Source organism: Zingiber officinale, chromosome 2B, assembly GCF_018446385.1.
Source record: "Zingiber officinale cultivar Zhangliang chromosome 2B, Zo_v1.1, whole genome shotgun sequence".
In the NCBI taxonomy this organism is placed as follows: domain Eukaryota; kingdom Viridiplantae; phylum Streptophyta; class Magnoliopsida; order Zingiberales; family Zingiberaceae; genus Zingiber; species Zingiber officinale.
In genome coordinates, this window is record NC_055989.1 from 138,890,968 (window position 1) to 138,916,199 (window position 25,232).

General features: G+C 34.9%; 3 protein-coding genes and 1 non-coding gene across 4 annotated transcripts; 1 reads left to right on the forward strand and 3 right to left on the reverse strand.

Moving 5' to 3' along the window:
* The first annotated feature begins 315 nt into the window (after positions 1-315).
* Positions 316-1,966, forward strand: LOC122048769 (endoglucanase 8). Its single transcript, XM_042610292.1, has 4 exons — positions 316-459; positions 564-977; positions 1,061-1,394; positions 1,458-1,966. Exons 1-4 carry the CDS (start codon positions 316-318, stop codon positions 1,964-1,966), a joined length of 1,401 nt encoding a protein of 466 aa, XP_042466226.1.
* Positions 1,967-9,510: 7,544 nt separating this feature from the next.
* TRNAL-CAA lies at positions 9,511-9,594 on the reverse strand. The gene has a single exon. It is a non-coding gene; the product is annotated as a tRNA-Leu (tRNA).
* A 2,274-nt stretch (positions 9,595-11,868) lies between these two features.
* On the reverse strand, positions 11,869-12,405 carry LOC122048770. Its single transcript, XM_042610293.1, has one exon. The coding sequence runs from the start codon at positions 12,403-12,405 to the stop codon at positions 11,869-11,871; it is 537 nt and encodes a 178-aa protein (XP_042466227.1).
* A 409-nt stretch (positions 12,406-12,814) lies between these two features.
* LOC122048771 (agamous-like MADS-box protein AGL62) lies at positions 12,815-13,438 on the reverse strand. Its single transcript, XM_042610295.1, has one exon. The coding sequence runs from the start codon at positions 13,436-13,438 to the stop codon at positions 12,815-12,817; it is 624 nt and encodes a 207-aa protein (XP_042466229.1).
* Positions 13,439-25,232: the final 11,794 nt, after the last annotated feature.

A 25,232-nucleotide genomic window follows, 5' to 3' on the forward strand; every position in this document is an offset into this window, starting at 1 on the left:
ATTATATATAATACCCTAATTCCTGTCATTAAAAACTAAAACCCTCTTTAATAAGGTGTGGCGCCTGTAAAACCATAACAGATCGCTCCTAATTAAAGCAAAAAACAGTTGGGACTCTCGCAACCAATCCCACTCACCTTAATTACCCTTTAAAATGCCCTCCACTCTTCCCTCAATCTCCATCCTCCCAATCCTATTGCACCTCTTCCTTTTTGCATGATCTTCAGGGAAATCAAAATGAGGAGAAATCTAAGAGAAACCGCAGCAACTCTCATTCTTTCATGTTTGACTCTCTTCTCCTTCAACACCGCCGCCATGGTGCGAGGCCAATTCAGCTACAAGGACGCCCTCACAAAGTCCATACTCTTTCTCGACGCTCAGAGGTCAGGGAAGCTCCCGCCCGACTCTCGGATTCCCTGGAGAGGCGACTCCGGCCTGGACGACGGAAAGCTCGGCAACGTTGGGCTTAGCTTCCTTCCTCCTAATATACAATAATCTCATCTCCATTATCATTGATATAATTAATTGTTAGAATATAATTCTGTGTTTGATCGATCGTGCAGGTGGACCTCGTCGGGGGGTTCTACGACGCAGGAGACAACGTCAAGTACGGACTGCCGATGGCTTTCACCGTCACGACCTTGGCCTGGACTGCGCTCGCTTTCGGCCCGGAGCTCCGTGCCGCCGGAGAAATGGAGAGTGTGCAGGACGCCATACGCTGGGGAACGGATTACTTCCTGAAAGCCAGTGCCAAGAAGAATCAACTATGGGTTCAGGTGGGAGATCCGGTGGCCGACCATGACTGCTGGGTTCGGCCGGAGAACATGAAGACTCCGAGAACGCTTTACAAGATCGACGAGAAGACGCCGGGAACAGAGATCGCGGCGGAGACCGCCGCCGCCATGGCCGCCTCCTCCGTGGTGTTCAGGAAGCACAACCATACTTACTCCAGAAGCCTTCTTAACAAAGCAAAGCTGGTGAGGAGGATTTTCAGTACTATCAGTAACGTCTTCTTCTTCCTCTCTCTCTCTAACGTCTCTCTCTCTCTCCTCGCATGCAGCTCTATGAATTTGCTAGGAATTACAAGGGAACCTACGATGGGGAATGCCCATTCTACTGTTCTTTCTCTGGTTATAATGATGAACTGCTGTGGGCAGCCTCGTGGCTCTACGTCGCCACCAAAAGCCCCAAATACCGAAGCCACATCAAAGAGGGCATATCCGCGAGCGTGGCCGAGTTCAGTTGGGACCTAAAGTACGCCGGCGCGCAAGTCCTCCTCACCGGCCTACACTTAACCGGAGAGCTCGGGCTAAATGACTTCAAAACACAAGCCGATAACTTCGTCTGTGCAGTGCTGCCTGACACTGCATTTCGACAGATCTACATTTCTCCAGGTAATTAATTAATTAATTAATTAATCAATAGCATTGTCTATATATATAATTAACCTGATGCAGGAGGACTGATTCATCTCCGAGACGGAGCGAACACACAGTACGTGACCAGCACTGCCTTCTTACTCGACGTGTACGGTCGCATCCTGATGAAGAGCAACCAGACCGTGTCATGTGGGACCCAACGAATCGAACCCTGTCGGCTCGAGGAGTTCGCTAAGAGACAGATGGACTATTTGTTGGGGAGCAACCCGACGGGGAGGTCTTACATGGTCGGGTTCGGGAAGAACTCGCCGACGCAGGCGCACCACCGCGGGGCGTCGGTGCCGGTAATGTCGGCGGAGGAGGGGAAGGCGGTCGCCTGCCCGATGAGCTTCGTGAAGTGGTTCAACAAGGACCAGGCCAACCCGAATGAGCTCACCGGGGCGATCGTCGGCGGGCCGGATCGGTACGATAACTTCAACGACCAGCGGTGGGAGTCGTCCATGCTGGAGCCCTGCACTTACATCAACTCGCTCGCCATCGGGCCGCTCGCAAGGCTCGCTGCTGTCGGTGGATCTTGCGTGAGTTAGTTTGGCATGGTCGGAGAAGAAATTGCTGGATGTGGATCGCAGACTCCTGCGACTGCATTAGGGATTAAGTTATGTTGCTTGATGAAGCATTATGAATTAAAACAATTGAAAAGGATTCTGTCAAGGATTATTCTTAAAATTAATTTACCAAATCACATAACTTTTTCTTAAAATACCCCTTCTTGTCTAAGGACATTTAAAATATCATCTCAAAAAATAGACAACGTTTTGTTTTATACATTTTGATAGGGATATAAATGATCCGAACTGAGTCGAACAATATTAAGCTCAAGCTCGGCTCGTTTAAGTTATATTCGGGCTCGAGCTCGAATCGACCTTTATCACAAAGCTCGAGTTCGAATCGAGTTTTTATCACAAAGCTCGAGCTCGACTCGTTTTAGAATTATATATCAAGCTCGCGAACAGTTTGAGCTCGGCTCGTTATTAGCTCGATTATTAAAGTTAACGAGCCTAACTCGTTAAGCGAGCTCGGGTTCGTTTTCGGACTCATTTAGAGCTCATTTTTAGCTCGTTTTAGAGCTCATTTTTTGGCTCATTTTAAAATTCATTTTAAGGCTCGTTTTATAACTCATTTTTTTGCTTGATTTAAGGCTCGTTTTAAGGTTCGTTTTTTTTGCTCGCGAGCCTATAAACGAACATGTTGACGAGCTCATGAGCCGAATATCCTTAAGCTCGAGCTCGGCTCGATAAAACTGTTGAGCTCGATCTCAGCTCGATAAGATAAACGAACAAACTCGAACGAGCTTTTTATCTAGGGATGCAGTAAATGAACAAAACGGTTTGCGAGCTATTCGGAGCTCGATTCGGTAAAAAGCTCATTCGAGTTCGTTCGTTTATTTTATCGAGCCGAGCTCGAGCTTAAGGATATTCAGCTCATGAGCTCACGAACATGTTCGTCTATAGGCTCGTGAGTCAAAAAAACGAGCCTTAAACGAGCCAAAAAACGAGCTCTAAAACGAGCCAAAAAAACGAGCTCTAAAACTAGCCTTAAAATGAGCCAAAAAAATGAGTTCTAAAACGAGCCAAAAACGAGCTCTAAACGAGCCTGAAAACGAGTCCGAGCTCGCTTAACAAGTTAGGCTCGTTAACTTTGATAATCGAGCTAATAACGAGCTGAGCTCGAACTGTTCGCGAGCCTGATAATTCTAAAACGAGTCGAGCTCGAGCCCGAATATAACTTAAACGAGCCGAGCTCGAGCTTGATACTGTTTAGCTCGGTTCGGCTCGTTTACATCTCTATTTTTATCGAATCGAGATCCAAATAACTCACGAATCGTTTGATTCATTTATATCCCTACATTTTGAAATCATTGTTTGTTTCTAGGACCGTCTCAAGGTTCTTTAGATCTTTAATATTTTTTTTAAAAAAAAATTTATCATCCTGTTTCATTCAACAACGATGGAGGATTTATTTTTTAAAAAAATAATATATTCTTATAAATAAGGCATATAATTAAATGGATTAGTGTTGTCTAATTACAAAATATAGTGGAAAAAATAAAATAAAATTGGATCTTATAAAATATGTTAGAAATTTAGGAGAAAATAAGAGGATGCAATTTATATGAAAATAAGAGATAGATGGAAGGTGTAAATGGGAAGGGGAATCGAAGCAACATGCATATATTAACGTTAAATTAAAAGGGATAGCTTAACAATTAAAGATTTTACAAAAAATAATGATGACTCATCCATTTCAAAAATTTATAATAATAATGACTCCAATTTTATTGGGCCCTATGCCTTCAGCCAGAAGTGGTTGTCTCATTCAAAAAAAAGCTATATACACACACATACACCAACTATATATATTTTATTATTTTTTGAGCTTAGGATTTAAAATTTAGGATTTAATTTTTAATATTTAGGATTTGTGTTATAGTATTAAAACTAAAGAAATTTTAAAAAAAAAACTCACAATGGGAGCTAAATAGATTGTGGAATTAAGATGGAAAGACATGGTTATAGTCAAGAGAGTCTCAAGAATACATGAATTTTGATTTGGATTGAATTTTATAAGTCTAAGTCTATTAATAAGTTTTATTTAAGATTTTTAAATTAAATGTTGATGCAATCATCCTTGGGTCAAAGTTGACCAATTTGACTAAGCTCAAGTTGGCTCGAGCTTAAGTTTCGATATTTGACAATATGTGATAGAGCATGTTAAGGGAGGACCAGATACTTATTTAGGAAAGTACTAATTGAAGGTTAAGTAATGGAAAGTCTTAACTGGAGGTTAGGTAACGGAAAGACTCTAATGAGTGAAGTAAGCCAGTGAAGACCTAGTTAGGAACTAAGTAATAGAAAAATTCTAGTCAGTGAAGATAGACCGTGGAAGTCCTAGCAAGGCTATATAGTGAAGATCTAGTTGGGAACTAGGCAATGGAAAAATCCTAGTCAATGAAACTAAGCAGTGGAAGTCTTAGCGGGGCTAGACAGAGAAGACCTAATTGAGAACTAGACAATTGATATCCTAACCAGGGTAGACAGTGACGACCTAGTTGGGAACTAGGTAATAGAAGTCTATAAGAGCTAGCAAGATAAAAGTCCAAGTGAGTCAAAGATTGATTGAATATTTAGTGATTGAAAGTCCAATGAGAAGTTAGCATGAGATAGAAAGTCCAAGTGAGTCAAGGGTCGACCAGACATTTGGTGGAAAAGTCCTAACAAGTCAAGGTCGACGGAAGGTTGGGCAAAGAACCCCTAAACTCTGTTTAAGGGAGTTTGGGTTGGGTAATCGATTGGTTGTGTTTTCGCAACAACATAGACAGATGTCTGATCAATTAGCTCAATTAATTTAGGTTCACCAATCAATTAGGGCAATCCATTAAAGTCTGTTCACAAGAGCACAACAGTGCTGAAATCGATTGAGAGATTTTTCGTGAGAATATAAAGCTTCTAAATCGATTGGGGCAATCGATTAGAAGTTGTTGAATCGATTGATATAACTCACAAATCAATTAGATGGGCGAACAAGAGTCGTTTTATAAGTTTTGAACGGACAAGTTGAAGTGACAATTGATTGGGGATAAGTTAATCAATTAGGAGATGTTAAAGTAACCATAGAAAATGTGTTTCATGAATATTTGAAGACAGAGTTGTTCACACTAGTTCTTGATAATTTTAGAGCAAAGTGTTGCTACATTTCTGAGTCAACAAGAGTCATTTCCAAACAGAAGAGATCAGGAGCAAGGTGCTCACTGTATTTGTATTTACTTCCTTATTCCTATTGTATTCTTGTGTTCTCTTTTTGTATTCTCGTCCTTGAGCTTGTATGAGACTTCTCTCTTATGAAAAGGAAGTTTTTATAGTGCATCTTAAATGACCTTTGGATTAGTCATCTTAAGGAAGTAGATACTAAGTAAAATGAATATGTTAGTATTACTTTAAGTTTTCCATTGTAAATCAAATTGAAAGAAGTGATCCTAAGTTATTCACTCTAGCTCTCTAGATATCTTAGCATTAAAAGAGTTAAGAAAAAGAGGGAGCAAAGAATATGTTATTCAGGAGAAATATTATAGAAGTGTATTATTTTAAACTTTAACAATGTATTATTTTTCTAACTTTAAATTTAATTTTCACAAACTAAAATACGGAATGATTATTGATGCAGAGAGCAACACATTAAATCTATATTTTGATGTGTGATTAAAAATTTTAAAATTAAATTTTGTGTGATCGAATGTACTTGTCAAGTGTGCAAGTGAAAGAAATTTCATAAGGTGAAACCAACCTTAATAGGTCAGGTGACTAGATATCAAGAAAAGAGAAAAAGCTTAATAGTCACCTAACCACATAATAGACTGCGGTGAAGAGTGCTCTTGCTTTCCTTTCTCCAGTCGAGAGTGTCTAAATAGCTAAGTGTAAACCTGATTGAGAAATCGCCTTATATTTTGAAGTGCAACAGTTATTGTTTAAATCCTAGAAAATATTGTGTGAACTAACTTTATGGTAAAGGAATTAACTTAGAGATATAGGTGACCGAAAGAGGTCCAGATGACTTGAAGCAGATAAATTTGATTAGACCAAGTCATGCGAGAAGTTTCAATTAGGCTAGATTTTTAAGTGACTAGAAAAGGATCCAAGCAACCCAAAGTCTAAATTCAGTGATCCGACAGAGACGGTAAAGTTGAACTTGATATAAATTAGCAACTCTGCAAACACTTCATAGTTTTTGTAGGTACTTTAAGGACGTTGCTCAGATTGATAAAAGATGATTGTGCTTGTTCCAGTGTTAACACCTCGATTAATTCATCTCAGGGTCAATATAAAGGAGATAAATCATTGGTGGTTACTAGTCCTTGAATAATGACTGACATATGAGGAAGACACTTACCTCAGCTATATCGAGATTTGAATCTCAGACCTTAAATTGACAACTTCTCATGTGTTAACCACTAGACCATCCCAAATGGACTTAAGAACTCCGCTCAAACTTCATAACATATGAGGTCCGTCAATCCTTTAGATAAGGCAATGGAGCAACCCTTTTATACTCCCAAATCATAGTTTGTTATCTTGTCGTGTTAATTGAGACAATCAAAATATCTTATCGTAATAAATTATTGAAAATTGATACTAGCTACTCGATATCTAATACAATGTCAATCATATCAATAAGTAACATTTCATGTCAACATGTCTCTAGTTAATTAGAGGGTAGTAGCTTTATTATAATAGGAAAAAAGGTTAATCTTCGACAGATGCATGATCTCGAGAAAAAATAAATCTCTTCCACCACTTAACCACTTGACAATCGATTATAAATTAATCTTATAATTTATCTTTCTTTATATAATTTAGGGATTGGACTATGAAAAATATCGGAAATCTAAGCTAATTACGTTTTGCTATAATATTTCACGTCAACCCTCAATGCTCATTAGCATGCTAAAATTATGAAAATGTTGTTTTTTTATAATATATCTCTATACATGATAATATCAAAATGATAGCATTTCAAATGGAAAACATAAATGTAGAGTTGTTTATCCTTTTCTTTTTCAAATATTCCTCATTCCATCTCTAACTTGCCACCAACGGGGATATTAAAACAGCATCATTTCAATCAAAGATGATCACGTGTATATGGCTCGAGATTTCAAACTATTGTCTCAAACTTTTTAGATATCTAAAAGTAGTTCACTTCTCAATAAAAAGTGAAATAAATAGCTAAAGAGAAGAGATTAATTACAAAGAGCTTGTAGTCTTTGATTTCAAGCCCTTGAAGTGATCTTTTACTTGAGCATTTGGTTACAACAAAATCTCAATAAATTTTGTGCTTCCTTGACCACTCAAACAATCTCTAAGGCTTTTATAAGTAAGCTTCTAATGGCGCTCTTTTATATATCTTATTTTAATCGACTAAAAATAGTTCCAATCAATTGAGTTCATGCTAAACCTTATGCAATTGCAGCCATTGTTTATTTCACATTGTCGACTCATCACGACTAGTTGATGATTTCTAACCCATTGGTTAGCTTTATTTTTTGTGACTCATTTGAACTAAAAAATTTAAATAATATTTATTTTAAACTTCATTAACGACAACATTATGAAAGCTTTTGCCATTGCACTTTACTTAAATCGTGGGATAGTCGCCATTATTTCTGAAGGCCATAAAATTATTTTGAGTTTGTAAAAAAAAAAAAAAATCCTTTGCACTATGGCTATCGGGTCAGCTCCGAGCGGGACGAACATGTCCATCAAAAATCATCATCTAATAGGGTAGAATGGGCTGAGAAATTCTCAATCAACTTAATTCAAGGTGCATTGTGGATTAAATGGACTACGCACAAGCTCATTAGAAAATAAAAAAAATATTATAAAAAAATTAAAAAATTTAAATTTTAAAAATATCATAAACCTATTAAATTTTCTACTATACTTTTAAGTTTTAAAAGAACAAATATTCTTGTCAATGTGTGAGTCAACATGAGTCCTTCATGTATCTGTCCGATTGAACCCATAACTTATTTAAATTATTTGACGGAGCGACCAATTTGACAGACCTCACTCAAATTAATGTCTCTCCTTTGCACTATAAAGTTAGGAACAACAAAAATATCTTGACAATTAATAAAACTAGTTCATATAGTGACATACCAATAACATAAAGTTTCTTTACAAAGGTTTTTTTTTTTTTTATCACAATAGCCAACTTAATTAATAACCAGTCTCATATTACAAAGAGCAGACAACAGTTAGTTAAGCAAAACACATTCCACAATGAATTTACTTTCTCTTTTTATTCTTGCACACCTGTAAAATCAGAAAACGCATCAGTTTCAAAATCATATATCATCGTATGAGGTAATATTAACTGAAGGACTAAGTTCAAATCTCGGATGATATTTCTCATTATCTATTTATTTTTTAAAATACTATCCAGTGTTTAGAGAAAGCTCAATCTGGCACGTTGAAAATAGAAATCGATACAGACCTTAACGTCACACAATTATCTTGATCAGCAATCAAATCCTATTACTTTTCTAGATTGAGAGATGACGCACCCTGTCATGTTATTGTCTAGGAAGGTCATACATGGAGGTTGGACGGTCAAAACGACAATTCACTTTTTACTACTAGTATGAGAGTTGATGTTGAAGACTCTTTAATTTTGACCAACACAATCTGACCTCGATTGAATCAGCATAATTTGTCAGTAATAAACTAATGGGTGTCACCGATGTTATTAAAATCGCAAGTTAATAACTTGTAAACTCATATAAAATTATAAATTTATTTATAAAAATTCACAAACCCAATTACTTAACAACCATCACTTTAGATCTGTACTTCAATATCGCGGTACCCATCCTTTTATTAAGGACAAGATAAAGTATTATTCTATAACCCGAGGAATATTTAACTCCAAATCAAGGTATAAGTATAAGAAAATAAAGAAGCCTGGAATGAATGAATGGAAAAACTGGTTAAAGGGTAATTATGCATATAATTTATCTCAGAGCAAATGGTCTCGATTAGTATTAGTAGCGAAAAAATGGTGAAAAAAAATCAATCAAAATTGTACGATTCACAATAAAGAATCAATGAAATTTTCTTCATATAAAAAAGCGAGTGAGATTATGATAAAATTGTATATTAAAATAAAATCGGATCAAAATGATAAAATTATATTTAAACTTATAAAAATATAATTTTTAAATAATTTTATCAATTTTATATCATTAATAAAAGAGAATTATTTTAGATAAAACGATATCATTTTAGGAAGGATTTAGATTTGCACTTGTTTTTTATGGTAAATATTTCATTGTTTAAAAGTTTAAAATTAATTTGTAAATCAACTCGTGTCTACGTTTAAAGCAAAAATAATAATAATAATTTTAGACTTTTAAATGCTTGAATGTTCTAGGTTATCTAAAAAGGCTAAGACTACTTGTGTCCAAATTAATGATGACGAACATAGATTTAATAAATTATTATTATTAAAGAAAATTAATAATGCGTGGACCTGATCGAGATCGCTCTGCTTGTAAAAAGAAAATTAATAAATTAAATGTCAGAAGTGGGATTTGAACCCACGCCCTCGTTAGAGGACCAGAACTTGAGTCTGGCGCCTTAGACCACTCGGCCATCCTGACTTTTGTTTTATTTTGATACGTACATTTTATATGAATAATGTTTATCTAAAAGAAGATAACCGTTCAACCAGTGAGGATGATTCAGTTGTGGACCATTTGACGAAACGGCTGCTTCTTGTAAACAGAATTTTGTACACAATTTTGATTAAAAAGAGCCACTCATCTTGGCACTGTTTCTCGGTAGAATTATTATTATTATGTAGGAGTATTCATATAAGCTACCTTATATAAAGATTTCACATTAAATTTTAGATAGGGTAGCTAATGTCATTAGTTACCCTATCTATTCCCTAAATTTAAATTTGATGAATAATGATTCTCTAAATTTAGGGAATGAAACCTCTATCTTAAAAATAAAATAATATTTCTTTTTAATCTCTCTCTTTCCATTCAAAATTTTCAATCTATCTCCTTCCACTTATTCGATAAATATAATAATAAAAAAATAAGGATGATGGAAATTTAGAGTAGTTGATGTAGTGTGTAGTAAAAAGTGATTGTCTAAATTTAATAAAGTGAGTCATTTATTCTAAATTTTAGATATAGTATTAGGGAACTGATGTGGATTCTCTAAGGAGTTACATTTTAACATTATCTCTTACATAAACTTTGATAAACGCATAGGTAGAGTGTTTGCTTCTACATGTGAGGCCGATTTACTTTGATGGTCGATGGAAAATTTTCATGAGATCGGATCAATCATCTTAAAGATAGTCAATGAGACTGACTGAATTTATTATTATTTTTTTACTTCCCAATGAGAGGTCATTTACTATAATTCCTTAGACCTCCATCTTGAAATTGTCATTATCAGTATATAAATCCTTTTATATCATTAGTTTTATTTTATTATTATTATTGAAGAAGACGTTTGATATAACGATAAAGTTATTGTGTGACATGGAGTTTATGTATTTGAGTTGTAAAAATAATCTCTTGCAATAAAGAGTAAAATTATGTTTAATAAATCTAATATAGTCCAGCTTTTTTTTGAGACCTCATATTAATGGGGTTTCGTGCACCAAACTACTCTTTATATTACTATCTAAGTCTTCTTTAATTTTTTTCTTTATTAATATGTCTATTTGTTATAATCTTATATCTCTTAATTGAGGTATTTATTGGATGTCTAAGTAAGTGTTCATACCATTTTAAATATATATATTTTAAAATTTTCTCAATATATGTAATCCTAATTTTCTACCTATTATTTATTTCTTATCCTATTCATCCTTATACTTGCAGAAAAAAACATTCTCATGCAGCTTTCTTTGTTTTAGTCATGTATTCCTTTCCTATTTCAATATTTTAGGTATTCTTTACGTAAAGAGAATGATTAATTTCTTTAGTTGTGAAATACCTATTAAGATTGTTTTCTTCCGTACTGTTCTATGCTCTTGGAGGTTTTTTTAAGTCATAGATAGCTTTTAAAGATAAGCTGCCTTTCTCTTCTTGGCTTTAAAATAGCTTTAAACTTGTTCACATAAACTTTTTCAAAATCTCTCTCTATAATGATGATTTAGCATCAAGTAATTGTGTCAATTGGTATACCATGCCTACAATTCCATGTCCAATTAAGGTTGTGCAGATTCCTACAATTCCATGTCCAATTAAGGTTGTGCATTAGGGAATCTCCAGGGCTATCGGTTATTAAAGTTGTGCCCAATTAAGGTTGTCCAATTAAGGTTGTGCATTAGGTTGTCCAATTCCATGTCCAATTAAAGTTGTGTCAATTGGTAATACCATGCCTACAATTCCATGTCAAGATTATAAACCATAAAATAGAAGAAAGGCTAAATATTACATATATTAAATGTCAAGATACAAAAGTATGTGTTGAAATGCAATTGAATGTAGAATACATAGAATTTTGGTGAGAGGGAAAATTTTAATATTTGGAAAAGTAATCTCCCTTATTGCATCATCCAACTTCAGCTGCATATTACAAACACCAGGATGGAAAACAAAGATGCAAATACAAGCACCAATGCGGAGGAATTGGCTTAGAAGACAAAAGGCTTAACTGTAGTGACCCAAATAATAGTTGGGCCCGATATGCCTTGGTCGCTAAGCTACAGAATGCCAAGCCATAGGATATAGTTAAATTGTGCTCTGTACAAGTAATGTATACAATCAAAGATAATAATACAATTTAAAACAGTGGCAGTGCATCCACATTATCACGAAGCATGAAAATTGGCTGTCAGTTTCCAATGGCCTTGTTATTTCAAATTACAAATATCAGCACTTAATCCACAAATTATCTAGTGGCAATCAAAAATGAATCAATCCTTTCCAGATTATAACAAGGATGAAAAGAATGGTGACGAGCAAGGCCCAAAGGCTGCTATTAGAATGTGTTGATTTAGCATTCTTCATCTTGATTTTCATTCGTTGAATCCTCTCTCTCTTCAACCTTGCAATTTCCTCGATCTCCTTCATCAGCTTCTGGTTAGTAGCATCAATTAGAGGCGGAGAGTTGGGAGGACGAGGTGGCTTAGGTGGCTTCTTGCGCCCTTTCTTGTTTGGCTTCTCAAGTCCAATTTTCTTCTCCAAAAGGCTTACATTTTCCTCTGGTTCAACCCTCTTGTCAACCAAAGCCTCCTCATCTGTGTAAGAATGTTCAGAAGAGCTAGATCGACTATGTTCCGATTGCCCATCTCTGTCCGGTTTTAAAAATGCATCAATGTCAAAGCTACTCAGAATTCCTATATCCTGTACTCCTTCCTGTTCTTTTTTCACAGAATTCATGCAACTTTCTAGATCCAAGGCAATGTCTCTTTCTGTTGAATTATTCCTATCCATGGCCATGTCGGATTCAGCCTTCTTGTCACAAATTAGGAGCTTTATACCGGTCATAAAGAGATTTTACATGAAGTACACCAACCACATGTGAGAATCTGAAACTACCTATGCTTCAACAATTTTATCCACCTGCATTCCGAAAGATTGAGAATACTAAAGCTCGATGCAGAAAAAAGTCCAACTTTTTCCAAACCAAAACATCATCCAAAGCATGCAAGAAGAGATCACATATGTTCAGCTTAAAACGGTGACAACAATAAACTGATTTCCTGCGTAATTCATAGGGCATGAGCGAAAAGGGGCGACTTTGGACGCCAAGCTACATCAGCTATACAACTTAAAAAACTTACAAATGACTTTCAAATGTAGAAACTATTAAAAAACATAACCAAGATTAAGTAATTAATTAACAACACTAGAAGCCATAGCCGTGAGGTGCATAGCCAAATTCCAACAAATTTGGAGCCGCCGCCCCCGTGGGGGCGTCGGCGGTGACAAAGACACCGGCGTTGACCGCCACGTTCGACGGCTGCAAAGCCTCGAAGGCCAGTTGCTCCGCCCTGCCCGCCGCCTCCGCCCGCACCCACTCCAGCGCTCTCTGCAGCAGGCCGAGCTCCGGCATCCCGAGCGCCTCGACGTCGGCGTCCAGCAGGTCCGCCACGGTTCCCCAAGACCGGAAAATCGCCGCCTCGAGCGCGGCCTTCCTCCTCCTCTCCGCCTCGAGCCGCTCCGCGAGCTGCGACTCCTGACGTCCGAGCGCCTGAAGCAGGGCCCCAACGAGGGGGTGGTGCCGAGGGGGAGCAGGCCAGGCGGAGAGGAAGCGGGCGAACACGGAGTCGACGGAGGGGTGGCCGAAGGAGAAGGGCTTGCCGCTGGGGGAGAAGGCGAGGACGGCGAGCTCGGCGCCGCAGAGGACGGAGAGCTCGGCCGCCTTCTTGAACACGCAGGCGCGGCGCTTGGAGAAGCACACCTGCCGCGCAGCCGCATTGTCGATCGCCTCCATCGCGATCCTTCGACGGCCTCTGCTTGTCTTCTTCATCGCCACTCCCAAATTCTCGAACAAACCAGCCCGAGACAAGTTAGTTATATATAGTATTCAAACTCCGATTGAGATCTGAATTGGATTGCAAAATCTAAGTTAGTTATATATGGTATTCAAACTCCGATTCAGATCTGAATTGGATTGCAAAATCTTCTAAATCTTAGAATGATATAATTCGGGAGGATTTTTCAAAAAAAAAAATAATCATGTTTGGGCGATAATAAATAAGATCTGAATATGATTACACAATCTAGTTAATCTTGGAATGATATAATTCGGGAGGATTTTTTTTTTAAAAAACAATGTTTGGGCGAAAATAAATAATATTTGGAATTGTTCTTCATTTACCATATATATATTCTTTATTTTGATATTTTTAAAATTATCCAAATATCAAACCATGGCCCAAGGATAATTTTCCTTTTTTTTTTTTGGTTTTTAAGAATTCAAATGTCTAGATATTTCTCTCTTGCATTTATCTTAAAGTGATCAATTCTACCACATGAAAATTTTTCTATCGACTATAAATTTTTTCATCGATCATCGAGTAAATTTGGAAAGTACAGATGAACCACAAGGGAATGCCCAATTTTCTTTGCTTTATTATTATTATTAATAGTAGTAGTAGTAGGTATTCAAATTTTACAATCCGATTAATTCTTGATAGATTTGCCTAAAAAGTACCACTCCTAAAATAGAGAAAGGTATATGTCACTTCTTTGATCGACCTATGAATCACGATAGGGTTACTTTGCTCAAGCACCGCCCTTGTTCATCTAACCAAGCTACTCTTTTTCATCTGACCTACTAGTTAAATAACCCTTGAATCGTAAACCTGCTAGTTAAATACCCAACCTTACTACAATAGTATACTTGATTGTGAAGCATTTCTAGCTGAGACGACATCCAATTCTTTTGCTGAATACACACTAAATAGCGACCATATGCATCACACACCAAGCTAAGCATGCATATATTCTCTTTGAGATGCGACACTAAAGATAAGTAGTGAATGCACTCGAATTTTTGAATGATTATAAGACCACATAAACCCTTGGAATTGAATTATATCAAACCAAAAAAGGGAGATTGATTCACTAATCAACCCCAATATCAAGTGAATTTCGTGTTCATCGATGTATATATATTAATACTATCAAGCAAAGAATGCTAATTGCTTTATTTTTCCGATCAGAACGAACCTTGATGGTCATCTATCTTTGTGATTAATGAGATGAAGTTGGAACAATCTAACTTAGTTTTTTAAAAAAACTTACAAATGACTTTCAAATGTATTCAAACTCCGATTCAGATCCGAATTGGATTGCAAATTTACAATTTGAGGATAAAAGAATATGATTGCACAATTAGTTAATCTTGGAATGATATAATTCGGGAGGATTTTTCTTAAAACAATCAAGTTTAGGTGATAATAAATAATATTTGGAATTGTTTTTTACTTTCTCTCTCCATATATTTTTCCATTAACCGTCACTAAATTGAGAAAGTATAGTTAGATCAATTTTCTTTTCTTTTATTATTATTATTATTATTATTTTTATTTTATAATCTGATTAATTTTAGATTAGATAATCCAACCCCACGTTCAACTCATCAAATAAATTTAAAAACTAAGTAAATCCAAAAAAAATACGGTGGCTCACCAATCATGATTACTTAGAAAATACCACCAAGTCTTGTGATACCAATTTTTCTTTCTTTATATTTTTTAATAATTTTTTTCTTTATTATTATTATTATTAAAACTTTTTCCAAAATTTAATTGTTGAAATAATCTCGAGTTTCGAGTTAAGAATCATCATTTAAATCATTAAAATTGTAATTAGAAGTTAATTATATTAATTTTATTCAAAATTGTAATTATTATTTTCCTTTTGTTTGATACATCACTTCATTAATATAAATTAATAACAAGGAAGAAAATGTTAACTTATAAACTAAAAACCCAATTTGAATGTGACAACTTATATGAATGTAACGTTTTTTTTATTGATATTTTCAATAAGAAAAAATTATCTCATCAAAGAAAGGTGGGCTTGTTTTGCAAATTGAATGGTAGTAAATCAAATAAATTGGAATCTTACTATAATATCAACTATGAGATTGGTTAAAATTTGACTCTTAATTATGACAGACTATAAAAAAAAATTCTATCTAGTGAAAAATAGGTCTAAGAATGCTAGATATCTAGAGGAGCCTCTATCAATGATTTCTAATTTATCCTGATGGTTAGTGAAAACTTCTATGGAACTGTTTGGTCACCCCAAAATTAGTTAGTTCGAAGAACTGGATATCTGATGTCAATTAATAAAAAGAGTAATGATACGCAGAGGGATAAAATCTCAGGAAAAAGCTCAGGGATAGACACATAAATTCATGATCCATCATTTTCACTTTTGTGGGCCTATCATTTTATATGTTTATCATTTGAGTTTTCCTTGAGATTTTTCCTAATTTACCCTAATGGTCGATGAAAAACTTCTATGAGACTGGTCTGGTCACCCCAAAATTAGTCAGCTCGAAAAATTGGATATCTGATGTCAATTAAAAAAAAAGAGTAATGATATACAGAGGGATAAAATCTCAGGGATAGACACATAAATTCACGATCATCATTTTCACTTTTGTGGACCTATCATTTTATATGTTTATCATTGATCTTTTCCTTGAGATTTTTTCTTCTGCAACTCATTTTTCTAAAAAAAAAAATATAGGATCATTAAGGACTTGATAGGCCCCCACGGACATAACCAAATTGATACTAAGGTGATAGATTACCAAAAGAGAGTAGAGATCGAATCCTTGAAAAAATAATCCCCTGAGAAATAAAATTCCTCTCATTTAAAGAGACGTCGTTCGATCACTATGATTTACTTCACTTCCAAATATTTTGGAACGGACATGCAAGGGCACTTAGGATGAGGCATCACCTTTTGTCATAATTGAGGGCTTGACAAGGACTAGCGCTATGGTTCTCAACATAAAGCATGTCGACCTAATAGCAAGTCAAATTTAAGGGACTTAGTTCCCCATTCTTTGGGTACAAGTCTTTCTGTATACAGTCTACCGACCCTAAGGACCAGCTAGACTGGGAGGACTTATCATTCCACTTAATGCCAAGATATAAAAGACAACCCCGAATGACCCAAATGTCGACTAGGTATACGGGGCTTAACTCCTCATTCTCCAGAAGTATCCTCTCAGCACACAACAGAGACAATCTCCTAGCATACAACCTGCCAGGATGAGATCCGATCGGACTTCCAGATCCTAGCATAACTGTTTAGGGGCAAGTCTTATTACATATGACTACTCGGTCTAAAGTGTTAGATGGACTTAAGGTTGAGCTCCTCACTTCCCAGTAAAAATCACTCTTAGTATACAACAGGTTGGACTCGGTGTCGTTCGGACTTAGAGGGCAGCTCATTTCTCACTACTACAATATAACTCAACATATAGCCCGGTCAGCCTAATAGTCGTTTAGAGTGGAAGGACTAGTTCACTATTTTTTATTACTAGTCTCCTATTACATATAGTCGGTTGGATACAGGTCTAGTCGGATTACCTCCAAGGGACACAATTGTAAAAAAATCGCAACAACCCGTCAGATAATAACAGCTATTCACCAAGGAGTATTTTGATATCTAATATATACATACAACGGAACATTCTTATGAGAATGGTCACTTAGTTTCTATCATTATTATAGAGGTTACAAAAGACTATTCGTACATATGTAATGGAAGATTGCTTGGAGGAAGACTATACACCTTCTATTACCCGATATCTTCTGGCACCGAATATTTCTTGTCGTCTCATTATTGTGAAAGCTATGATACGTGATATAAGAAAGGGGGATGATGACCTAAAACTAAAATGTTTATTGCAAATACAAAACTATGCAAACACTTGTAAGTTTATGTATTGTAAGGACTCTGCACATACTTCATATCTTATGATTCAGAAAATTATAAGAAAACTCTCAATTAGCGATAGGAATAACTACCAAATTTAATTCGATCGCTAATTTAGAAAGTGAAATTAAATTTGATTGCTAATTAGTGACAAAATTAAATTTCATGGCTAATTAGGAACCAAATTTAATTTTGGTCCCTAATTTAATGATCGAGGTGGCTATTTTAGGGACCAAAATTAAATTCAATAGCTAATTAGCAACCAAAAATAAATTCGGTCAATACCTTAAAGGTTAGGATGTTAACATGAATGACACGTCTCTTTAGGGGGGTAAGAATTTGACGACCGAATTAAATTTGGTCCCTAATTTAGGGACCGAATTTAATTTCAGTACCTAAATTAGGGAATACGGTGGCGGGCTAAAAATTTAGGATAAGGATTTAGTGATCGAAATTTATTCCGTCACTATTTTCAGGATCGAAATTAAAATCTGGTGGCTAAATTAGAGATAAGGCGGTGGGATGAAAATTAGGATAAGGATTTAGCAACCAAATGTTATTCGGTCACTAATTTAGGGGCTAAAATTTAAATTTAGTCTCTAATTTAATTTAAGGTGGCGGGTAAAAATTTTAGGATTTAGTGTAAATTAGTGATCGGATTTAAATTTTATCACTAATTAATGACCGAATTTAAATTTGATCCCTAAATTAGGGATCAAATTAAATTTTGGTAGTTGTTCTATTTTCCAAAAATGTTGACCCCTTGCCAAGCCATAATCGTGTGCTCTCTCGCTCCCTCCCTAGCTCCCTCTATTGATCTCGATCTTCCCCTCGAAACCAATAAATTGTTGGAATGATATAATTCGGGAGGATTTTTCTTAAAAAATCATGTTTAGGTGATAATAAAGAATATTTGGAATTGTTATTTACTCTCTCTCCATATATTTTTTCCATCAACGGTCCACTAAATTGAGAAAGTACAGATAGAATAAGGAAGACCTAATTTTCTTTTTTATTATTATTATTATTATTATTATTATTATTATTATTATTTTATAATCTGATTAATTTTAGATTAGATAATCCAACCCCACGTCAACTCATCAAATAAATTAAAAAACTAAGTAAATCCAAAAAAAAATACGGTGGCTCACATCATGATTACTTAGAAAATACCACAAGTCTTGTGAGATCAATTTTTCTTTCTTTATTTTTTAAATAATTTTTTCTTTATTATTATTATTATTATTATTAAAACTTTTTCCAAAATTTAGTTGCTGAAATAATCTTCCGAGTTCGAGTTAAGAATCATTATTTAAATCACTAAAATTGTAATTAGAAGTTAATTATATTAATTTTATCCAAAATTGTAATTATTATTTTTCTTGTGTTTGATACCTCACTTCATTAATACAATGATAAAAAAACAACCAGAGACTATTAATAACAAGGAAGAAAATGTCAACTCATAGAATAAAAAAAAAATGTATTTGAATGTGACAACTTATATGAATGTAACACTTTTTTTTATTGATATTTCCAATAAGAAAAATGTATCTCATCAAAGTAAGGTGGACTTGTTTTGCACATTGAATGGTAGTAAATCAAATAAATTAGAATCTTACTCTAATATCAACTATGGGATTTTTAACAAATAATTTAAGTTTGACTCTTAATTATAACACACTATAAAAAAATTTCTCTCTAATGAGAAGTAGGTCTAAGAATGCTAGTCATCTAGATGAGCCTCTATTAGTACTTTTCAATTTACCCTGATGATCAATAAAAAACTTCCGTGGGACCGGTCTGATTACCCCAAAATTAATCAGTTCGAAGAACTGGATATTTGATGTCAATTAAAAAAAAAGACTTTTGTGGGCCATCATTTTATGTTTTTATCATTGAGCTCTTCCTTGAGATTTTTCCCTCTGCAAATCATTTTTCTAAAAAAAAAATTATAGGATCAATAAGGAGTTGATAGGCCCCCACGAGCATAACCAAGTTGATACTCGGGTGGTAGATTATAATAAGAGAGCAGAGATCGAATCCTTGAAAAAATAATCCCCTGAGAAATAAAATTCTTCTCATTTAAAGAGACGTCATTTGATCACCATGATTTACTTCACTTCCAAATATCTTGGAACCGACATGGAAGGGCACTTGGGATGAGGCATCACCTTTTGTCATAATTGAGGGCTTAACAGGGACTAGCGCTATGGCTCTCAGCATAAAGCATGTCGGCCTAGTAGCAGGTCAAATTTAAGGGACTTAGTTCTCTATTCTTTGGGTACAAGTCTCTGTATACAGTCGGTCGATCCCAAAGACCAGCTGGACTGGGAGAACTTATCATTCCACTTAATGCCAAGATATAAAAGACAAACCTCAACGACCCTAATGTCGGCTAGGCATACGGGGATTAGCTCCTCATCCTCCAGAAGTATCCTCTCAGCACACAACAGAGATAATCTCCTAGCATACAACCTGCCAGGATGAGATCCAATCGGACTTCCAGATCCCAGCATAACTATTCAGGGGCAAGTCTTATTATATATGACTGCTCGGTCTAAAGTATCAGATGGATCTAAGGTTGAGCTCCTCACTTCCCAGTAAAAATCACTCTTAGTATACATCTAGTTGGACTCGGTGCCATTCAGACTTAAAGGACAGCTCATTTCTCACTACTAAAATACAGCTCAGCATATAGCCCGGTCAGCCTAATAGTCGTTTAGAGTTGAAGGACTTAGTTCCCTATTTTTTATTACCACTCTCCTATTACATATAGTCAGTCGGATACAGGTCCGGTCGGATTACCTCCAGGCAACACAATTGCCAGGGAATCCCAACAACCCGTCAGATAATAACAGCTATTCACCAAGGAGTATTCTGATATCTAATATATACATGCAATGAAACATTCTTATGAGAGCGGTCACTCAGTTTCTATCATTATTATAGAGGTTACAAAAGACTATTCGTACACGTGTAATGGAAGATTGCTTGGAGGAAGACTATACACCTTATATTACCCGACATCTTCTGGCATCGAATATTCCTTGTCATCTCATTATTGCGAAAGCTATGATAAGTAATATAAGAAAGGGGGATGATGACCTAAAACTAAAATGTTTATCGCAAATACAAAACTATACAAACACTTGTAAATTTATGTACAGTAAGAACTCTGCACATACTCCATATCTTATGATTCAAAACATTACAAAAAAACTCTCAATTAGCGACAGAAATAGCTACCGAATTTAATTTGACCACTAATTTAGAAATTGAAATTAAATTCGATCGCTAATTAATGACCAAACTAAATTTCATGGCTAATTAGGGGTCAAATTTAATTTCGGTCCCTAATTTAATGATCAAAATTAATTCGGTTGCTAGTATAGGGACCAAAATTAAATTCGATAGCTAATTATCAATCGAAATTAAATTCGATAGCTAATTATCAACCGAAATTAAATTAGATAGCTAATTATCAACTGAAAATAAATTCGGTTAATACCTAAAAGGTTAGGATGTTGAACAGGAATGCCACATGTCTTTGGGTGGGGTGTAAGAATTTGCCGACCGAATTAAATTTGGCCCCTAATTTAGGGATCGAATTTAATTTCACTACCTAAATTAGGGAATAGGGCGGCGGGCTGAAAATTTAGGGTAAGGATTTAGTGATCAAAATTTATTCAGTCACTAATTTCGGGATCGAAATTAAAATTTGGTGGCTAAATTAGGGACAGGGTGGTGGGCTGAAAATTAGGATAAGGATTTAACGACCAAATGTTATTCGGTCAATAATTTAGAGACGAAAATTTAAATTCAGTCGCTAATATAATTTAAGGTGACGGGTAAAAATTTTAGGATTTAGAGTAAATTAGTGACTGAATTTAAATTTGGTCACTAATTAATGATCGAATTTAAATTCGGTCCCTAAATTAGGGATCGAATTAAATTTTGGTAGTTGTTCTAATTTCCAAAAATATTGACCCCTGGCAAGTCATAGTCGTGTGATCTCTCACTGCCTCCCTCCCTCCCTCCCTCCCTCCCTCTGTTGATCCCGATCTTCCCCTCCTCACTCCCTCCCTCCCTCTGTTGATCCCGATCTTCCCCTCCGATTTGCTCTCCTCTCCTCTCCGGCGACGACGTGATCTCCTTCGGCGTGAGCTCCTCTTCGGCACCAATATTCTTCTCTACTTTCCCTTCTCTATTTTATCACCAATCTGCTCTCCTTTCTTGCCATCGCTTAAGGCTGCGTGAATTGGATTGCAAAATCTAGTAAATTTGTAGAATTGAGAATTTACGTGATGAGGATAAAAGTTACAGAATTTAATAACTCAAATTTTCTTTTCATTATTATTATTATTATTATTATTATTATTATTATTATTATTATTATTATTAGTAGTAGTAGTAGTAGTAGTAGGTATACAAATTTTAAAATCCGATTAATTCTAGAGTAGATAGTCCAATCCCATAGTCCACCAAATAAATCTAAAAACTTAATAAATCCAGAAAGCACATTGGCTCACCTTAATTTTACTAGTAGTTCTATCTTGATAGGAATATCCTACATATGAATTGAATCTTGATTAATTGAGAAATATAATCTAAAATTGTAATTAGAATTTAATTATATTAATTTTATTTAAATTTGGAATTATTATTTTCGTTGTATGTGAAAAAAAAACGTATTTGAATGTGACAACTTATATGAATTTAACACATTTTTTTATTGATATTTTTAACAAGAAAAATGTATCTCATCAAAGTAAAGTGGGCTTGTTTTGCACATTAAATGGTAGTAAATCAAATAAATTAGAATTTTACTCTACAAGCATCCACAACACTAATCCATTATAACATCCACCATCTTATTAAAAAGCATAGGGTCCACTAATACATACTCATTATAATAATATTTTTTTTCATCCATATTCATTTTAACATTAACACTTATTATTTATGAGTTCCACAATCTACTCAATCATCTTAAAATTAATACATATTAAATAAATATAATTTAAATATGTTTAAAAATATTTAAATTATTATTATTTTTTAATAATAATCTTTTTTTAAAAAAATAATTTCACTATTTTAAAAAATAATATTAAATTTTTTTAATATATTGTTTACCATTTTCAAAAAAAAATGACAAGAAAAAGAGAGAGAGAGGGGGATGGAAGTGTTCATCCCTCTTAACACTCCCCTCTCTCTCTATAATGCCCACTCACAATGGAGATGGAGTGTTGAATGAGCATTAGAGCATCACCTTCGAAGCACCCACTGGTGACGTGGCTTGAGGGAGGAACCTCTCTCCCATAGTAACGGAGCGGCTCTGCAAATGTGGAGCCACTCTGTCGTTGTCTTTTTCTTAATTATTTTTTAAATATTTATTATAAAAATAATACACACCTAATAACGTCTAGAGTTTTACAGTTCCAACGTTCATTTTTTAGTTTTTCTTTTAAAAAAATTAAAATATTTAAATATTTAAAAAGTAAGTGCTAGTGAACGTTTTAATGAACGTTGAATTTGAACCGTTGAGTAACAACTATTCAATGATTAATTTTTTTATTTAAAAAATTTTCTATAAATATACTCTCAATATTTGATTCTTCTTATCATTTTCTCAATTCTCGATTTCTGTCGATCACAAAAATATCTTAGAAGACTTAATGACTAAAAATTTAGATCGATCTATGCTCTATGAATTTTGGATAAATCAATTGAAGGAAGATGCAGAGGATGTAGCTGAATAAAGAATGCCCCAGTTATATGAGCAACAACAAATGGTACGTAAAAGAGCTCAAAGTTCTTTAGATAGAACACAGAGGAGATGATATTTAAATCAGGATCGTGAACTCGGTCATGCTCATCTTTTTAACAATTATTTCTTTGATGAGCCAATATATCTTGATGATATATAATATATTTCGACATCGATTCTGAATGCAAAGAAGGTTATTCCTTAGTATAGTTAATGCCTTGAAAAATTATTCAAAATATTTTCAATGGAAGGTCGATGCGATGGGAAAAAAGGTTTGTCGTCACTTCAGAAATGTACGATGGCTATTCGTCAATTGACATATAGAGTCCTTACTGATCATTATGATGAGTACATATAGATTGCTGAAACAACTGTCATCCAATGCTTATTCAACTTTTACCGATGTGTAATTGAAGTATTTGGGGCTCAATATTTGAGAAGACCTAATGATGTCGATATCCAACACTTGCTTGAAATGCATGAATAGAGACATGACTTCCTTGGCATATTGGGCAGTCTTGATTGTATGCATTGATAATGAAAAAAATTAACCCGTCACTTGAAAAGGCCAGTTTACTCGGGGAGATCATGGTGTTCCAACAATTGTGCTTGAAGCAGTCGCATCTATAGACTTATGGATATGGTATGCCTTTTTTGGGATTTCAGGGACGCATAATGATATCAACGTGCTTAACGAATCACTTTTATTTAACAACGTCTTGCAAGTAAATACACCCGAGGTTAATTTTATGGTTAACAATATACAATATACAAAAGGATACTATCTGACTTATCAGATCTATCCGGAATGGGCTAATTTCATCAATAGCTTTCAGTGCCCCCAGGATCCCAAGAGAAAATTATTTAAGGAAATGACAGGAGACCGCTAGAAGGGATGTCGAACGGACATTTGGAGCGCTCCTCTCGATGGGCAATGATAAGAGGTTCAGTACGATGGTACAATGATAATTTGAAGGATATCATGTATACATGTATTATTTTGTACAACATGATTATTGAGAATTAGGGAGATGCATAGTAAATTCGTCAGACACTGAAGGAGATCCTCTGTCACAAATATTTAAAGGATCCACCCAAGAATTCCAAGAATACCTCCAGAGAAATTGTGAGCTACGTGATAATCAATTATATCATCAACTTCGAGCTGACTTGGTTGAACATATCTGGGCACGTTAGTAAAAAAAAATAATTTATTAATTGTGATAATATTATATTGTTTATTTGATATATGGTAATATTTATTTGTTTTTAAATTATTAATGTTATTCCGAGGGTTAGCCGGATTTAAATTCAAAAAAAAAAAATTAAATATAAGGTAAAATAGGAATGAGAGATTAAAAAAAATATACATAATGAATATGGGACCCACGAAGAAGTTGTTGAGAGACTTTTTAATAATGGAGAGATATATAGGGATTTTTACTTTTGACGTGGCATTGACGTGATATTGAAGAAACTCCTTAAGGGTGTCCACCATTATGGATGCTCTTATAATGCCCATTTAACACCCCATTGGGATGCCCTAATATCAACTATGGAATTGTTAACAAGGAATCTAAAGTTTGAATCTCAATTATAATACATTATATAAAAAAAAATCTCTAGTAAGAAGTAGGTCTAAGAATGCTGGTCATCTAGATGAGCCTCTGTTAGTGATTCCCGATTTACCTGATGCTCGATGAAAAACTTTCATGGGACCAATCCGGTCATCCCAGAATTAGTCAGTTTGAAGAACTGGATATTCGGTATCAATTAAAAAAAAACTATAGGATCATTAAGGACTTGATAGGCTCCCATGAGCATAACCAAGTTGATACTCGGGTGGTAGATTACCATAAGAGAGTCGAGATAGAATCCCTAAAAAAATAATCCATTGAGAAATAAATTTCCTCTCATTTAAAGAGATGTCGTTCTATCACCATGATTTACTTCACTTCCAAATATCTTGGAATGGACAAGGAAGGACACTTGGGATGAGACATCACTTTTTGTCATAATTGAGGGCTTGACAGGGACTAGCGCTATGGCTCTCAACATAAAGCTGGTCGACCTAGTAGTC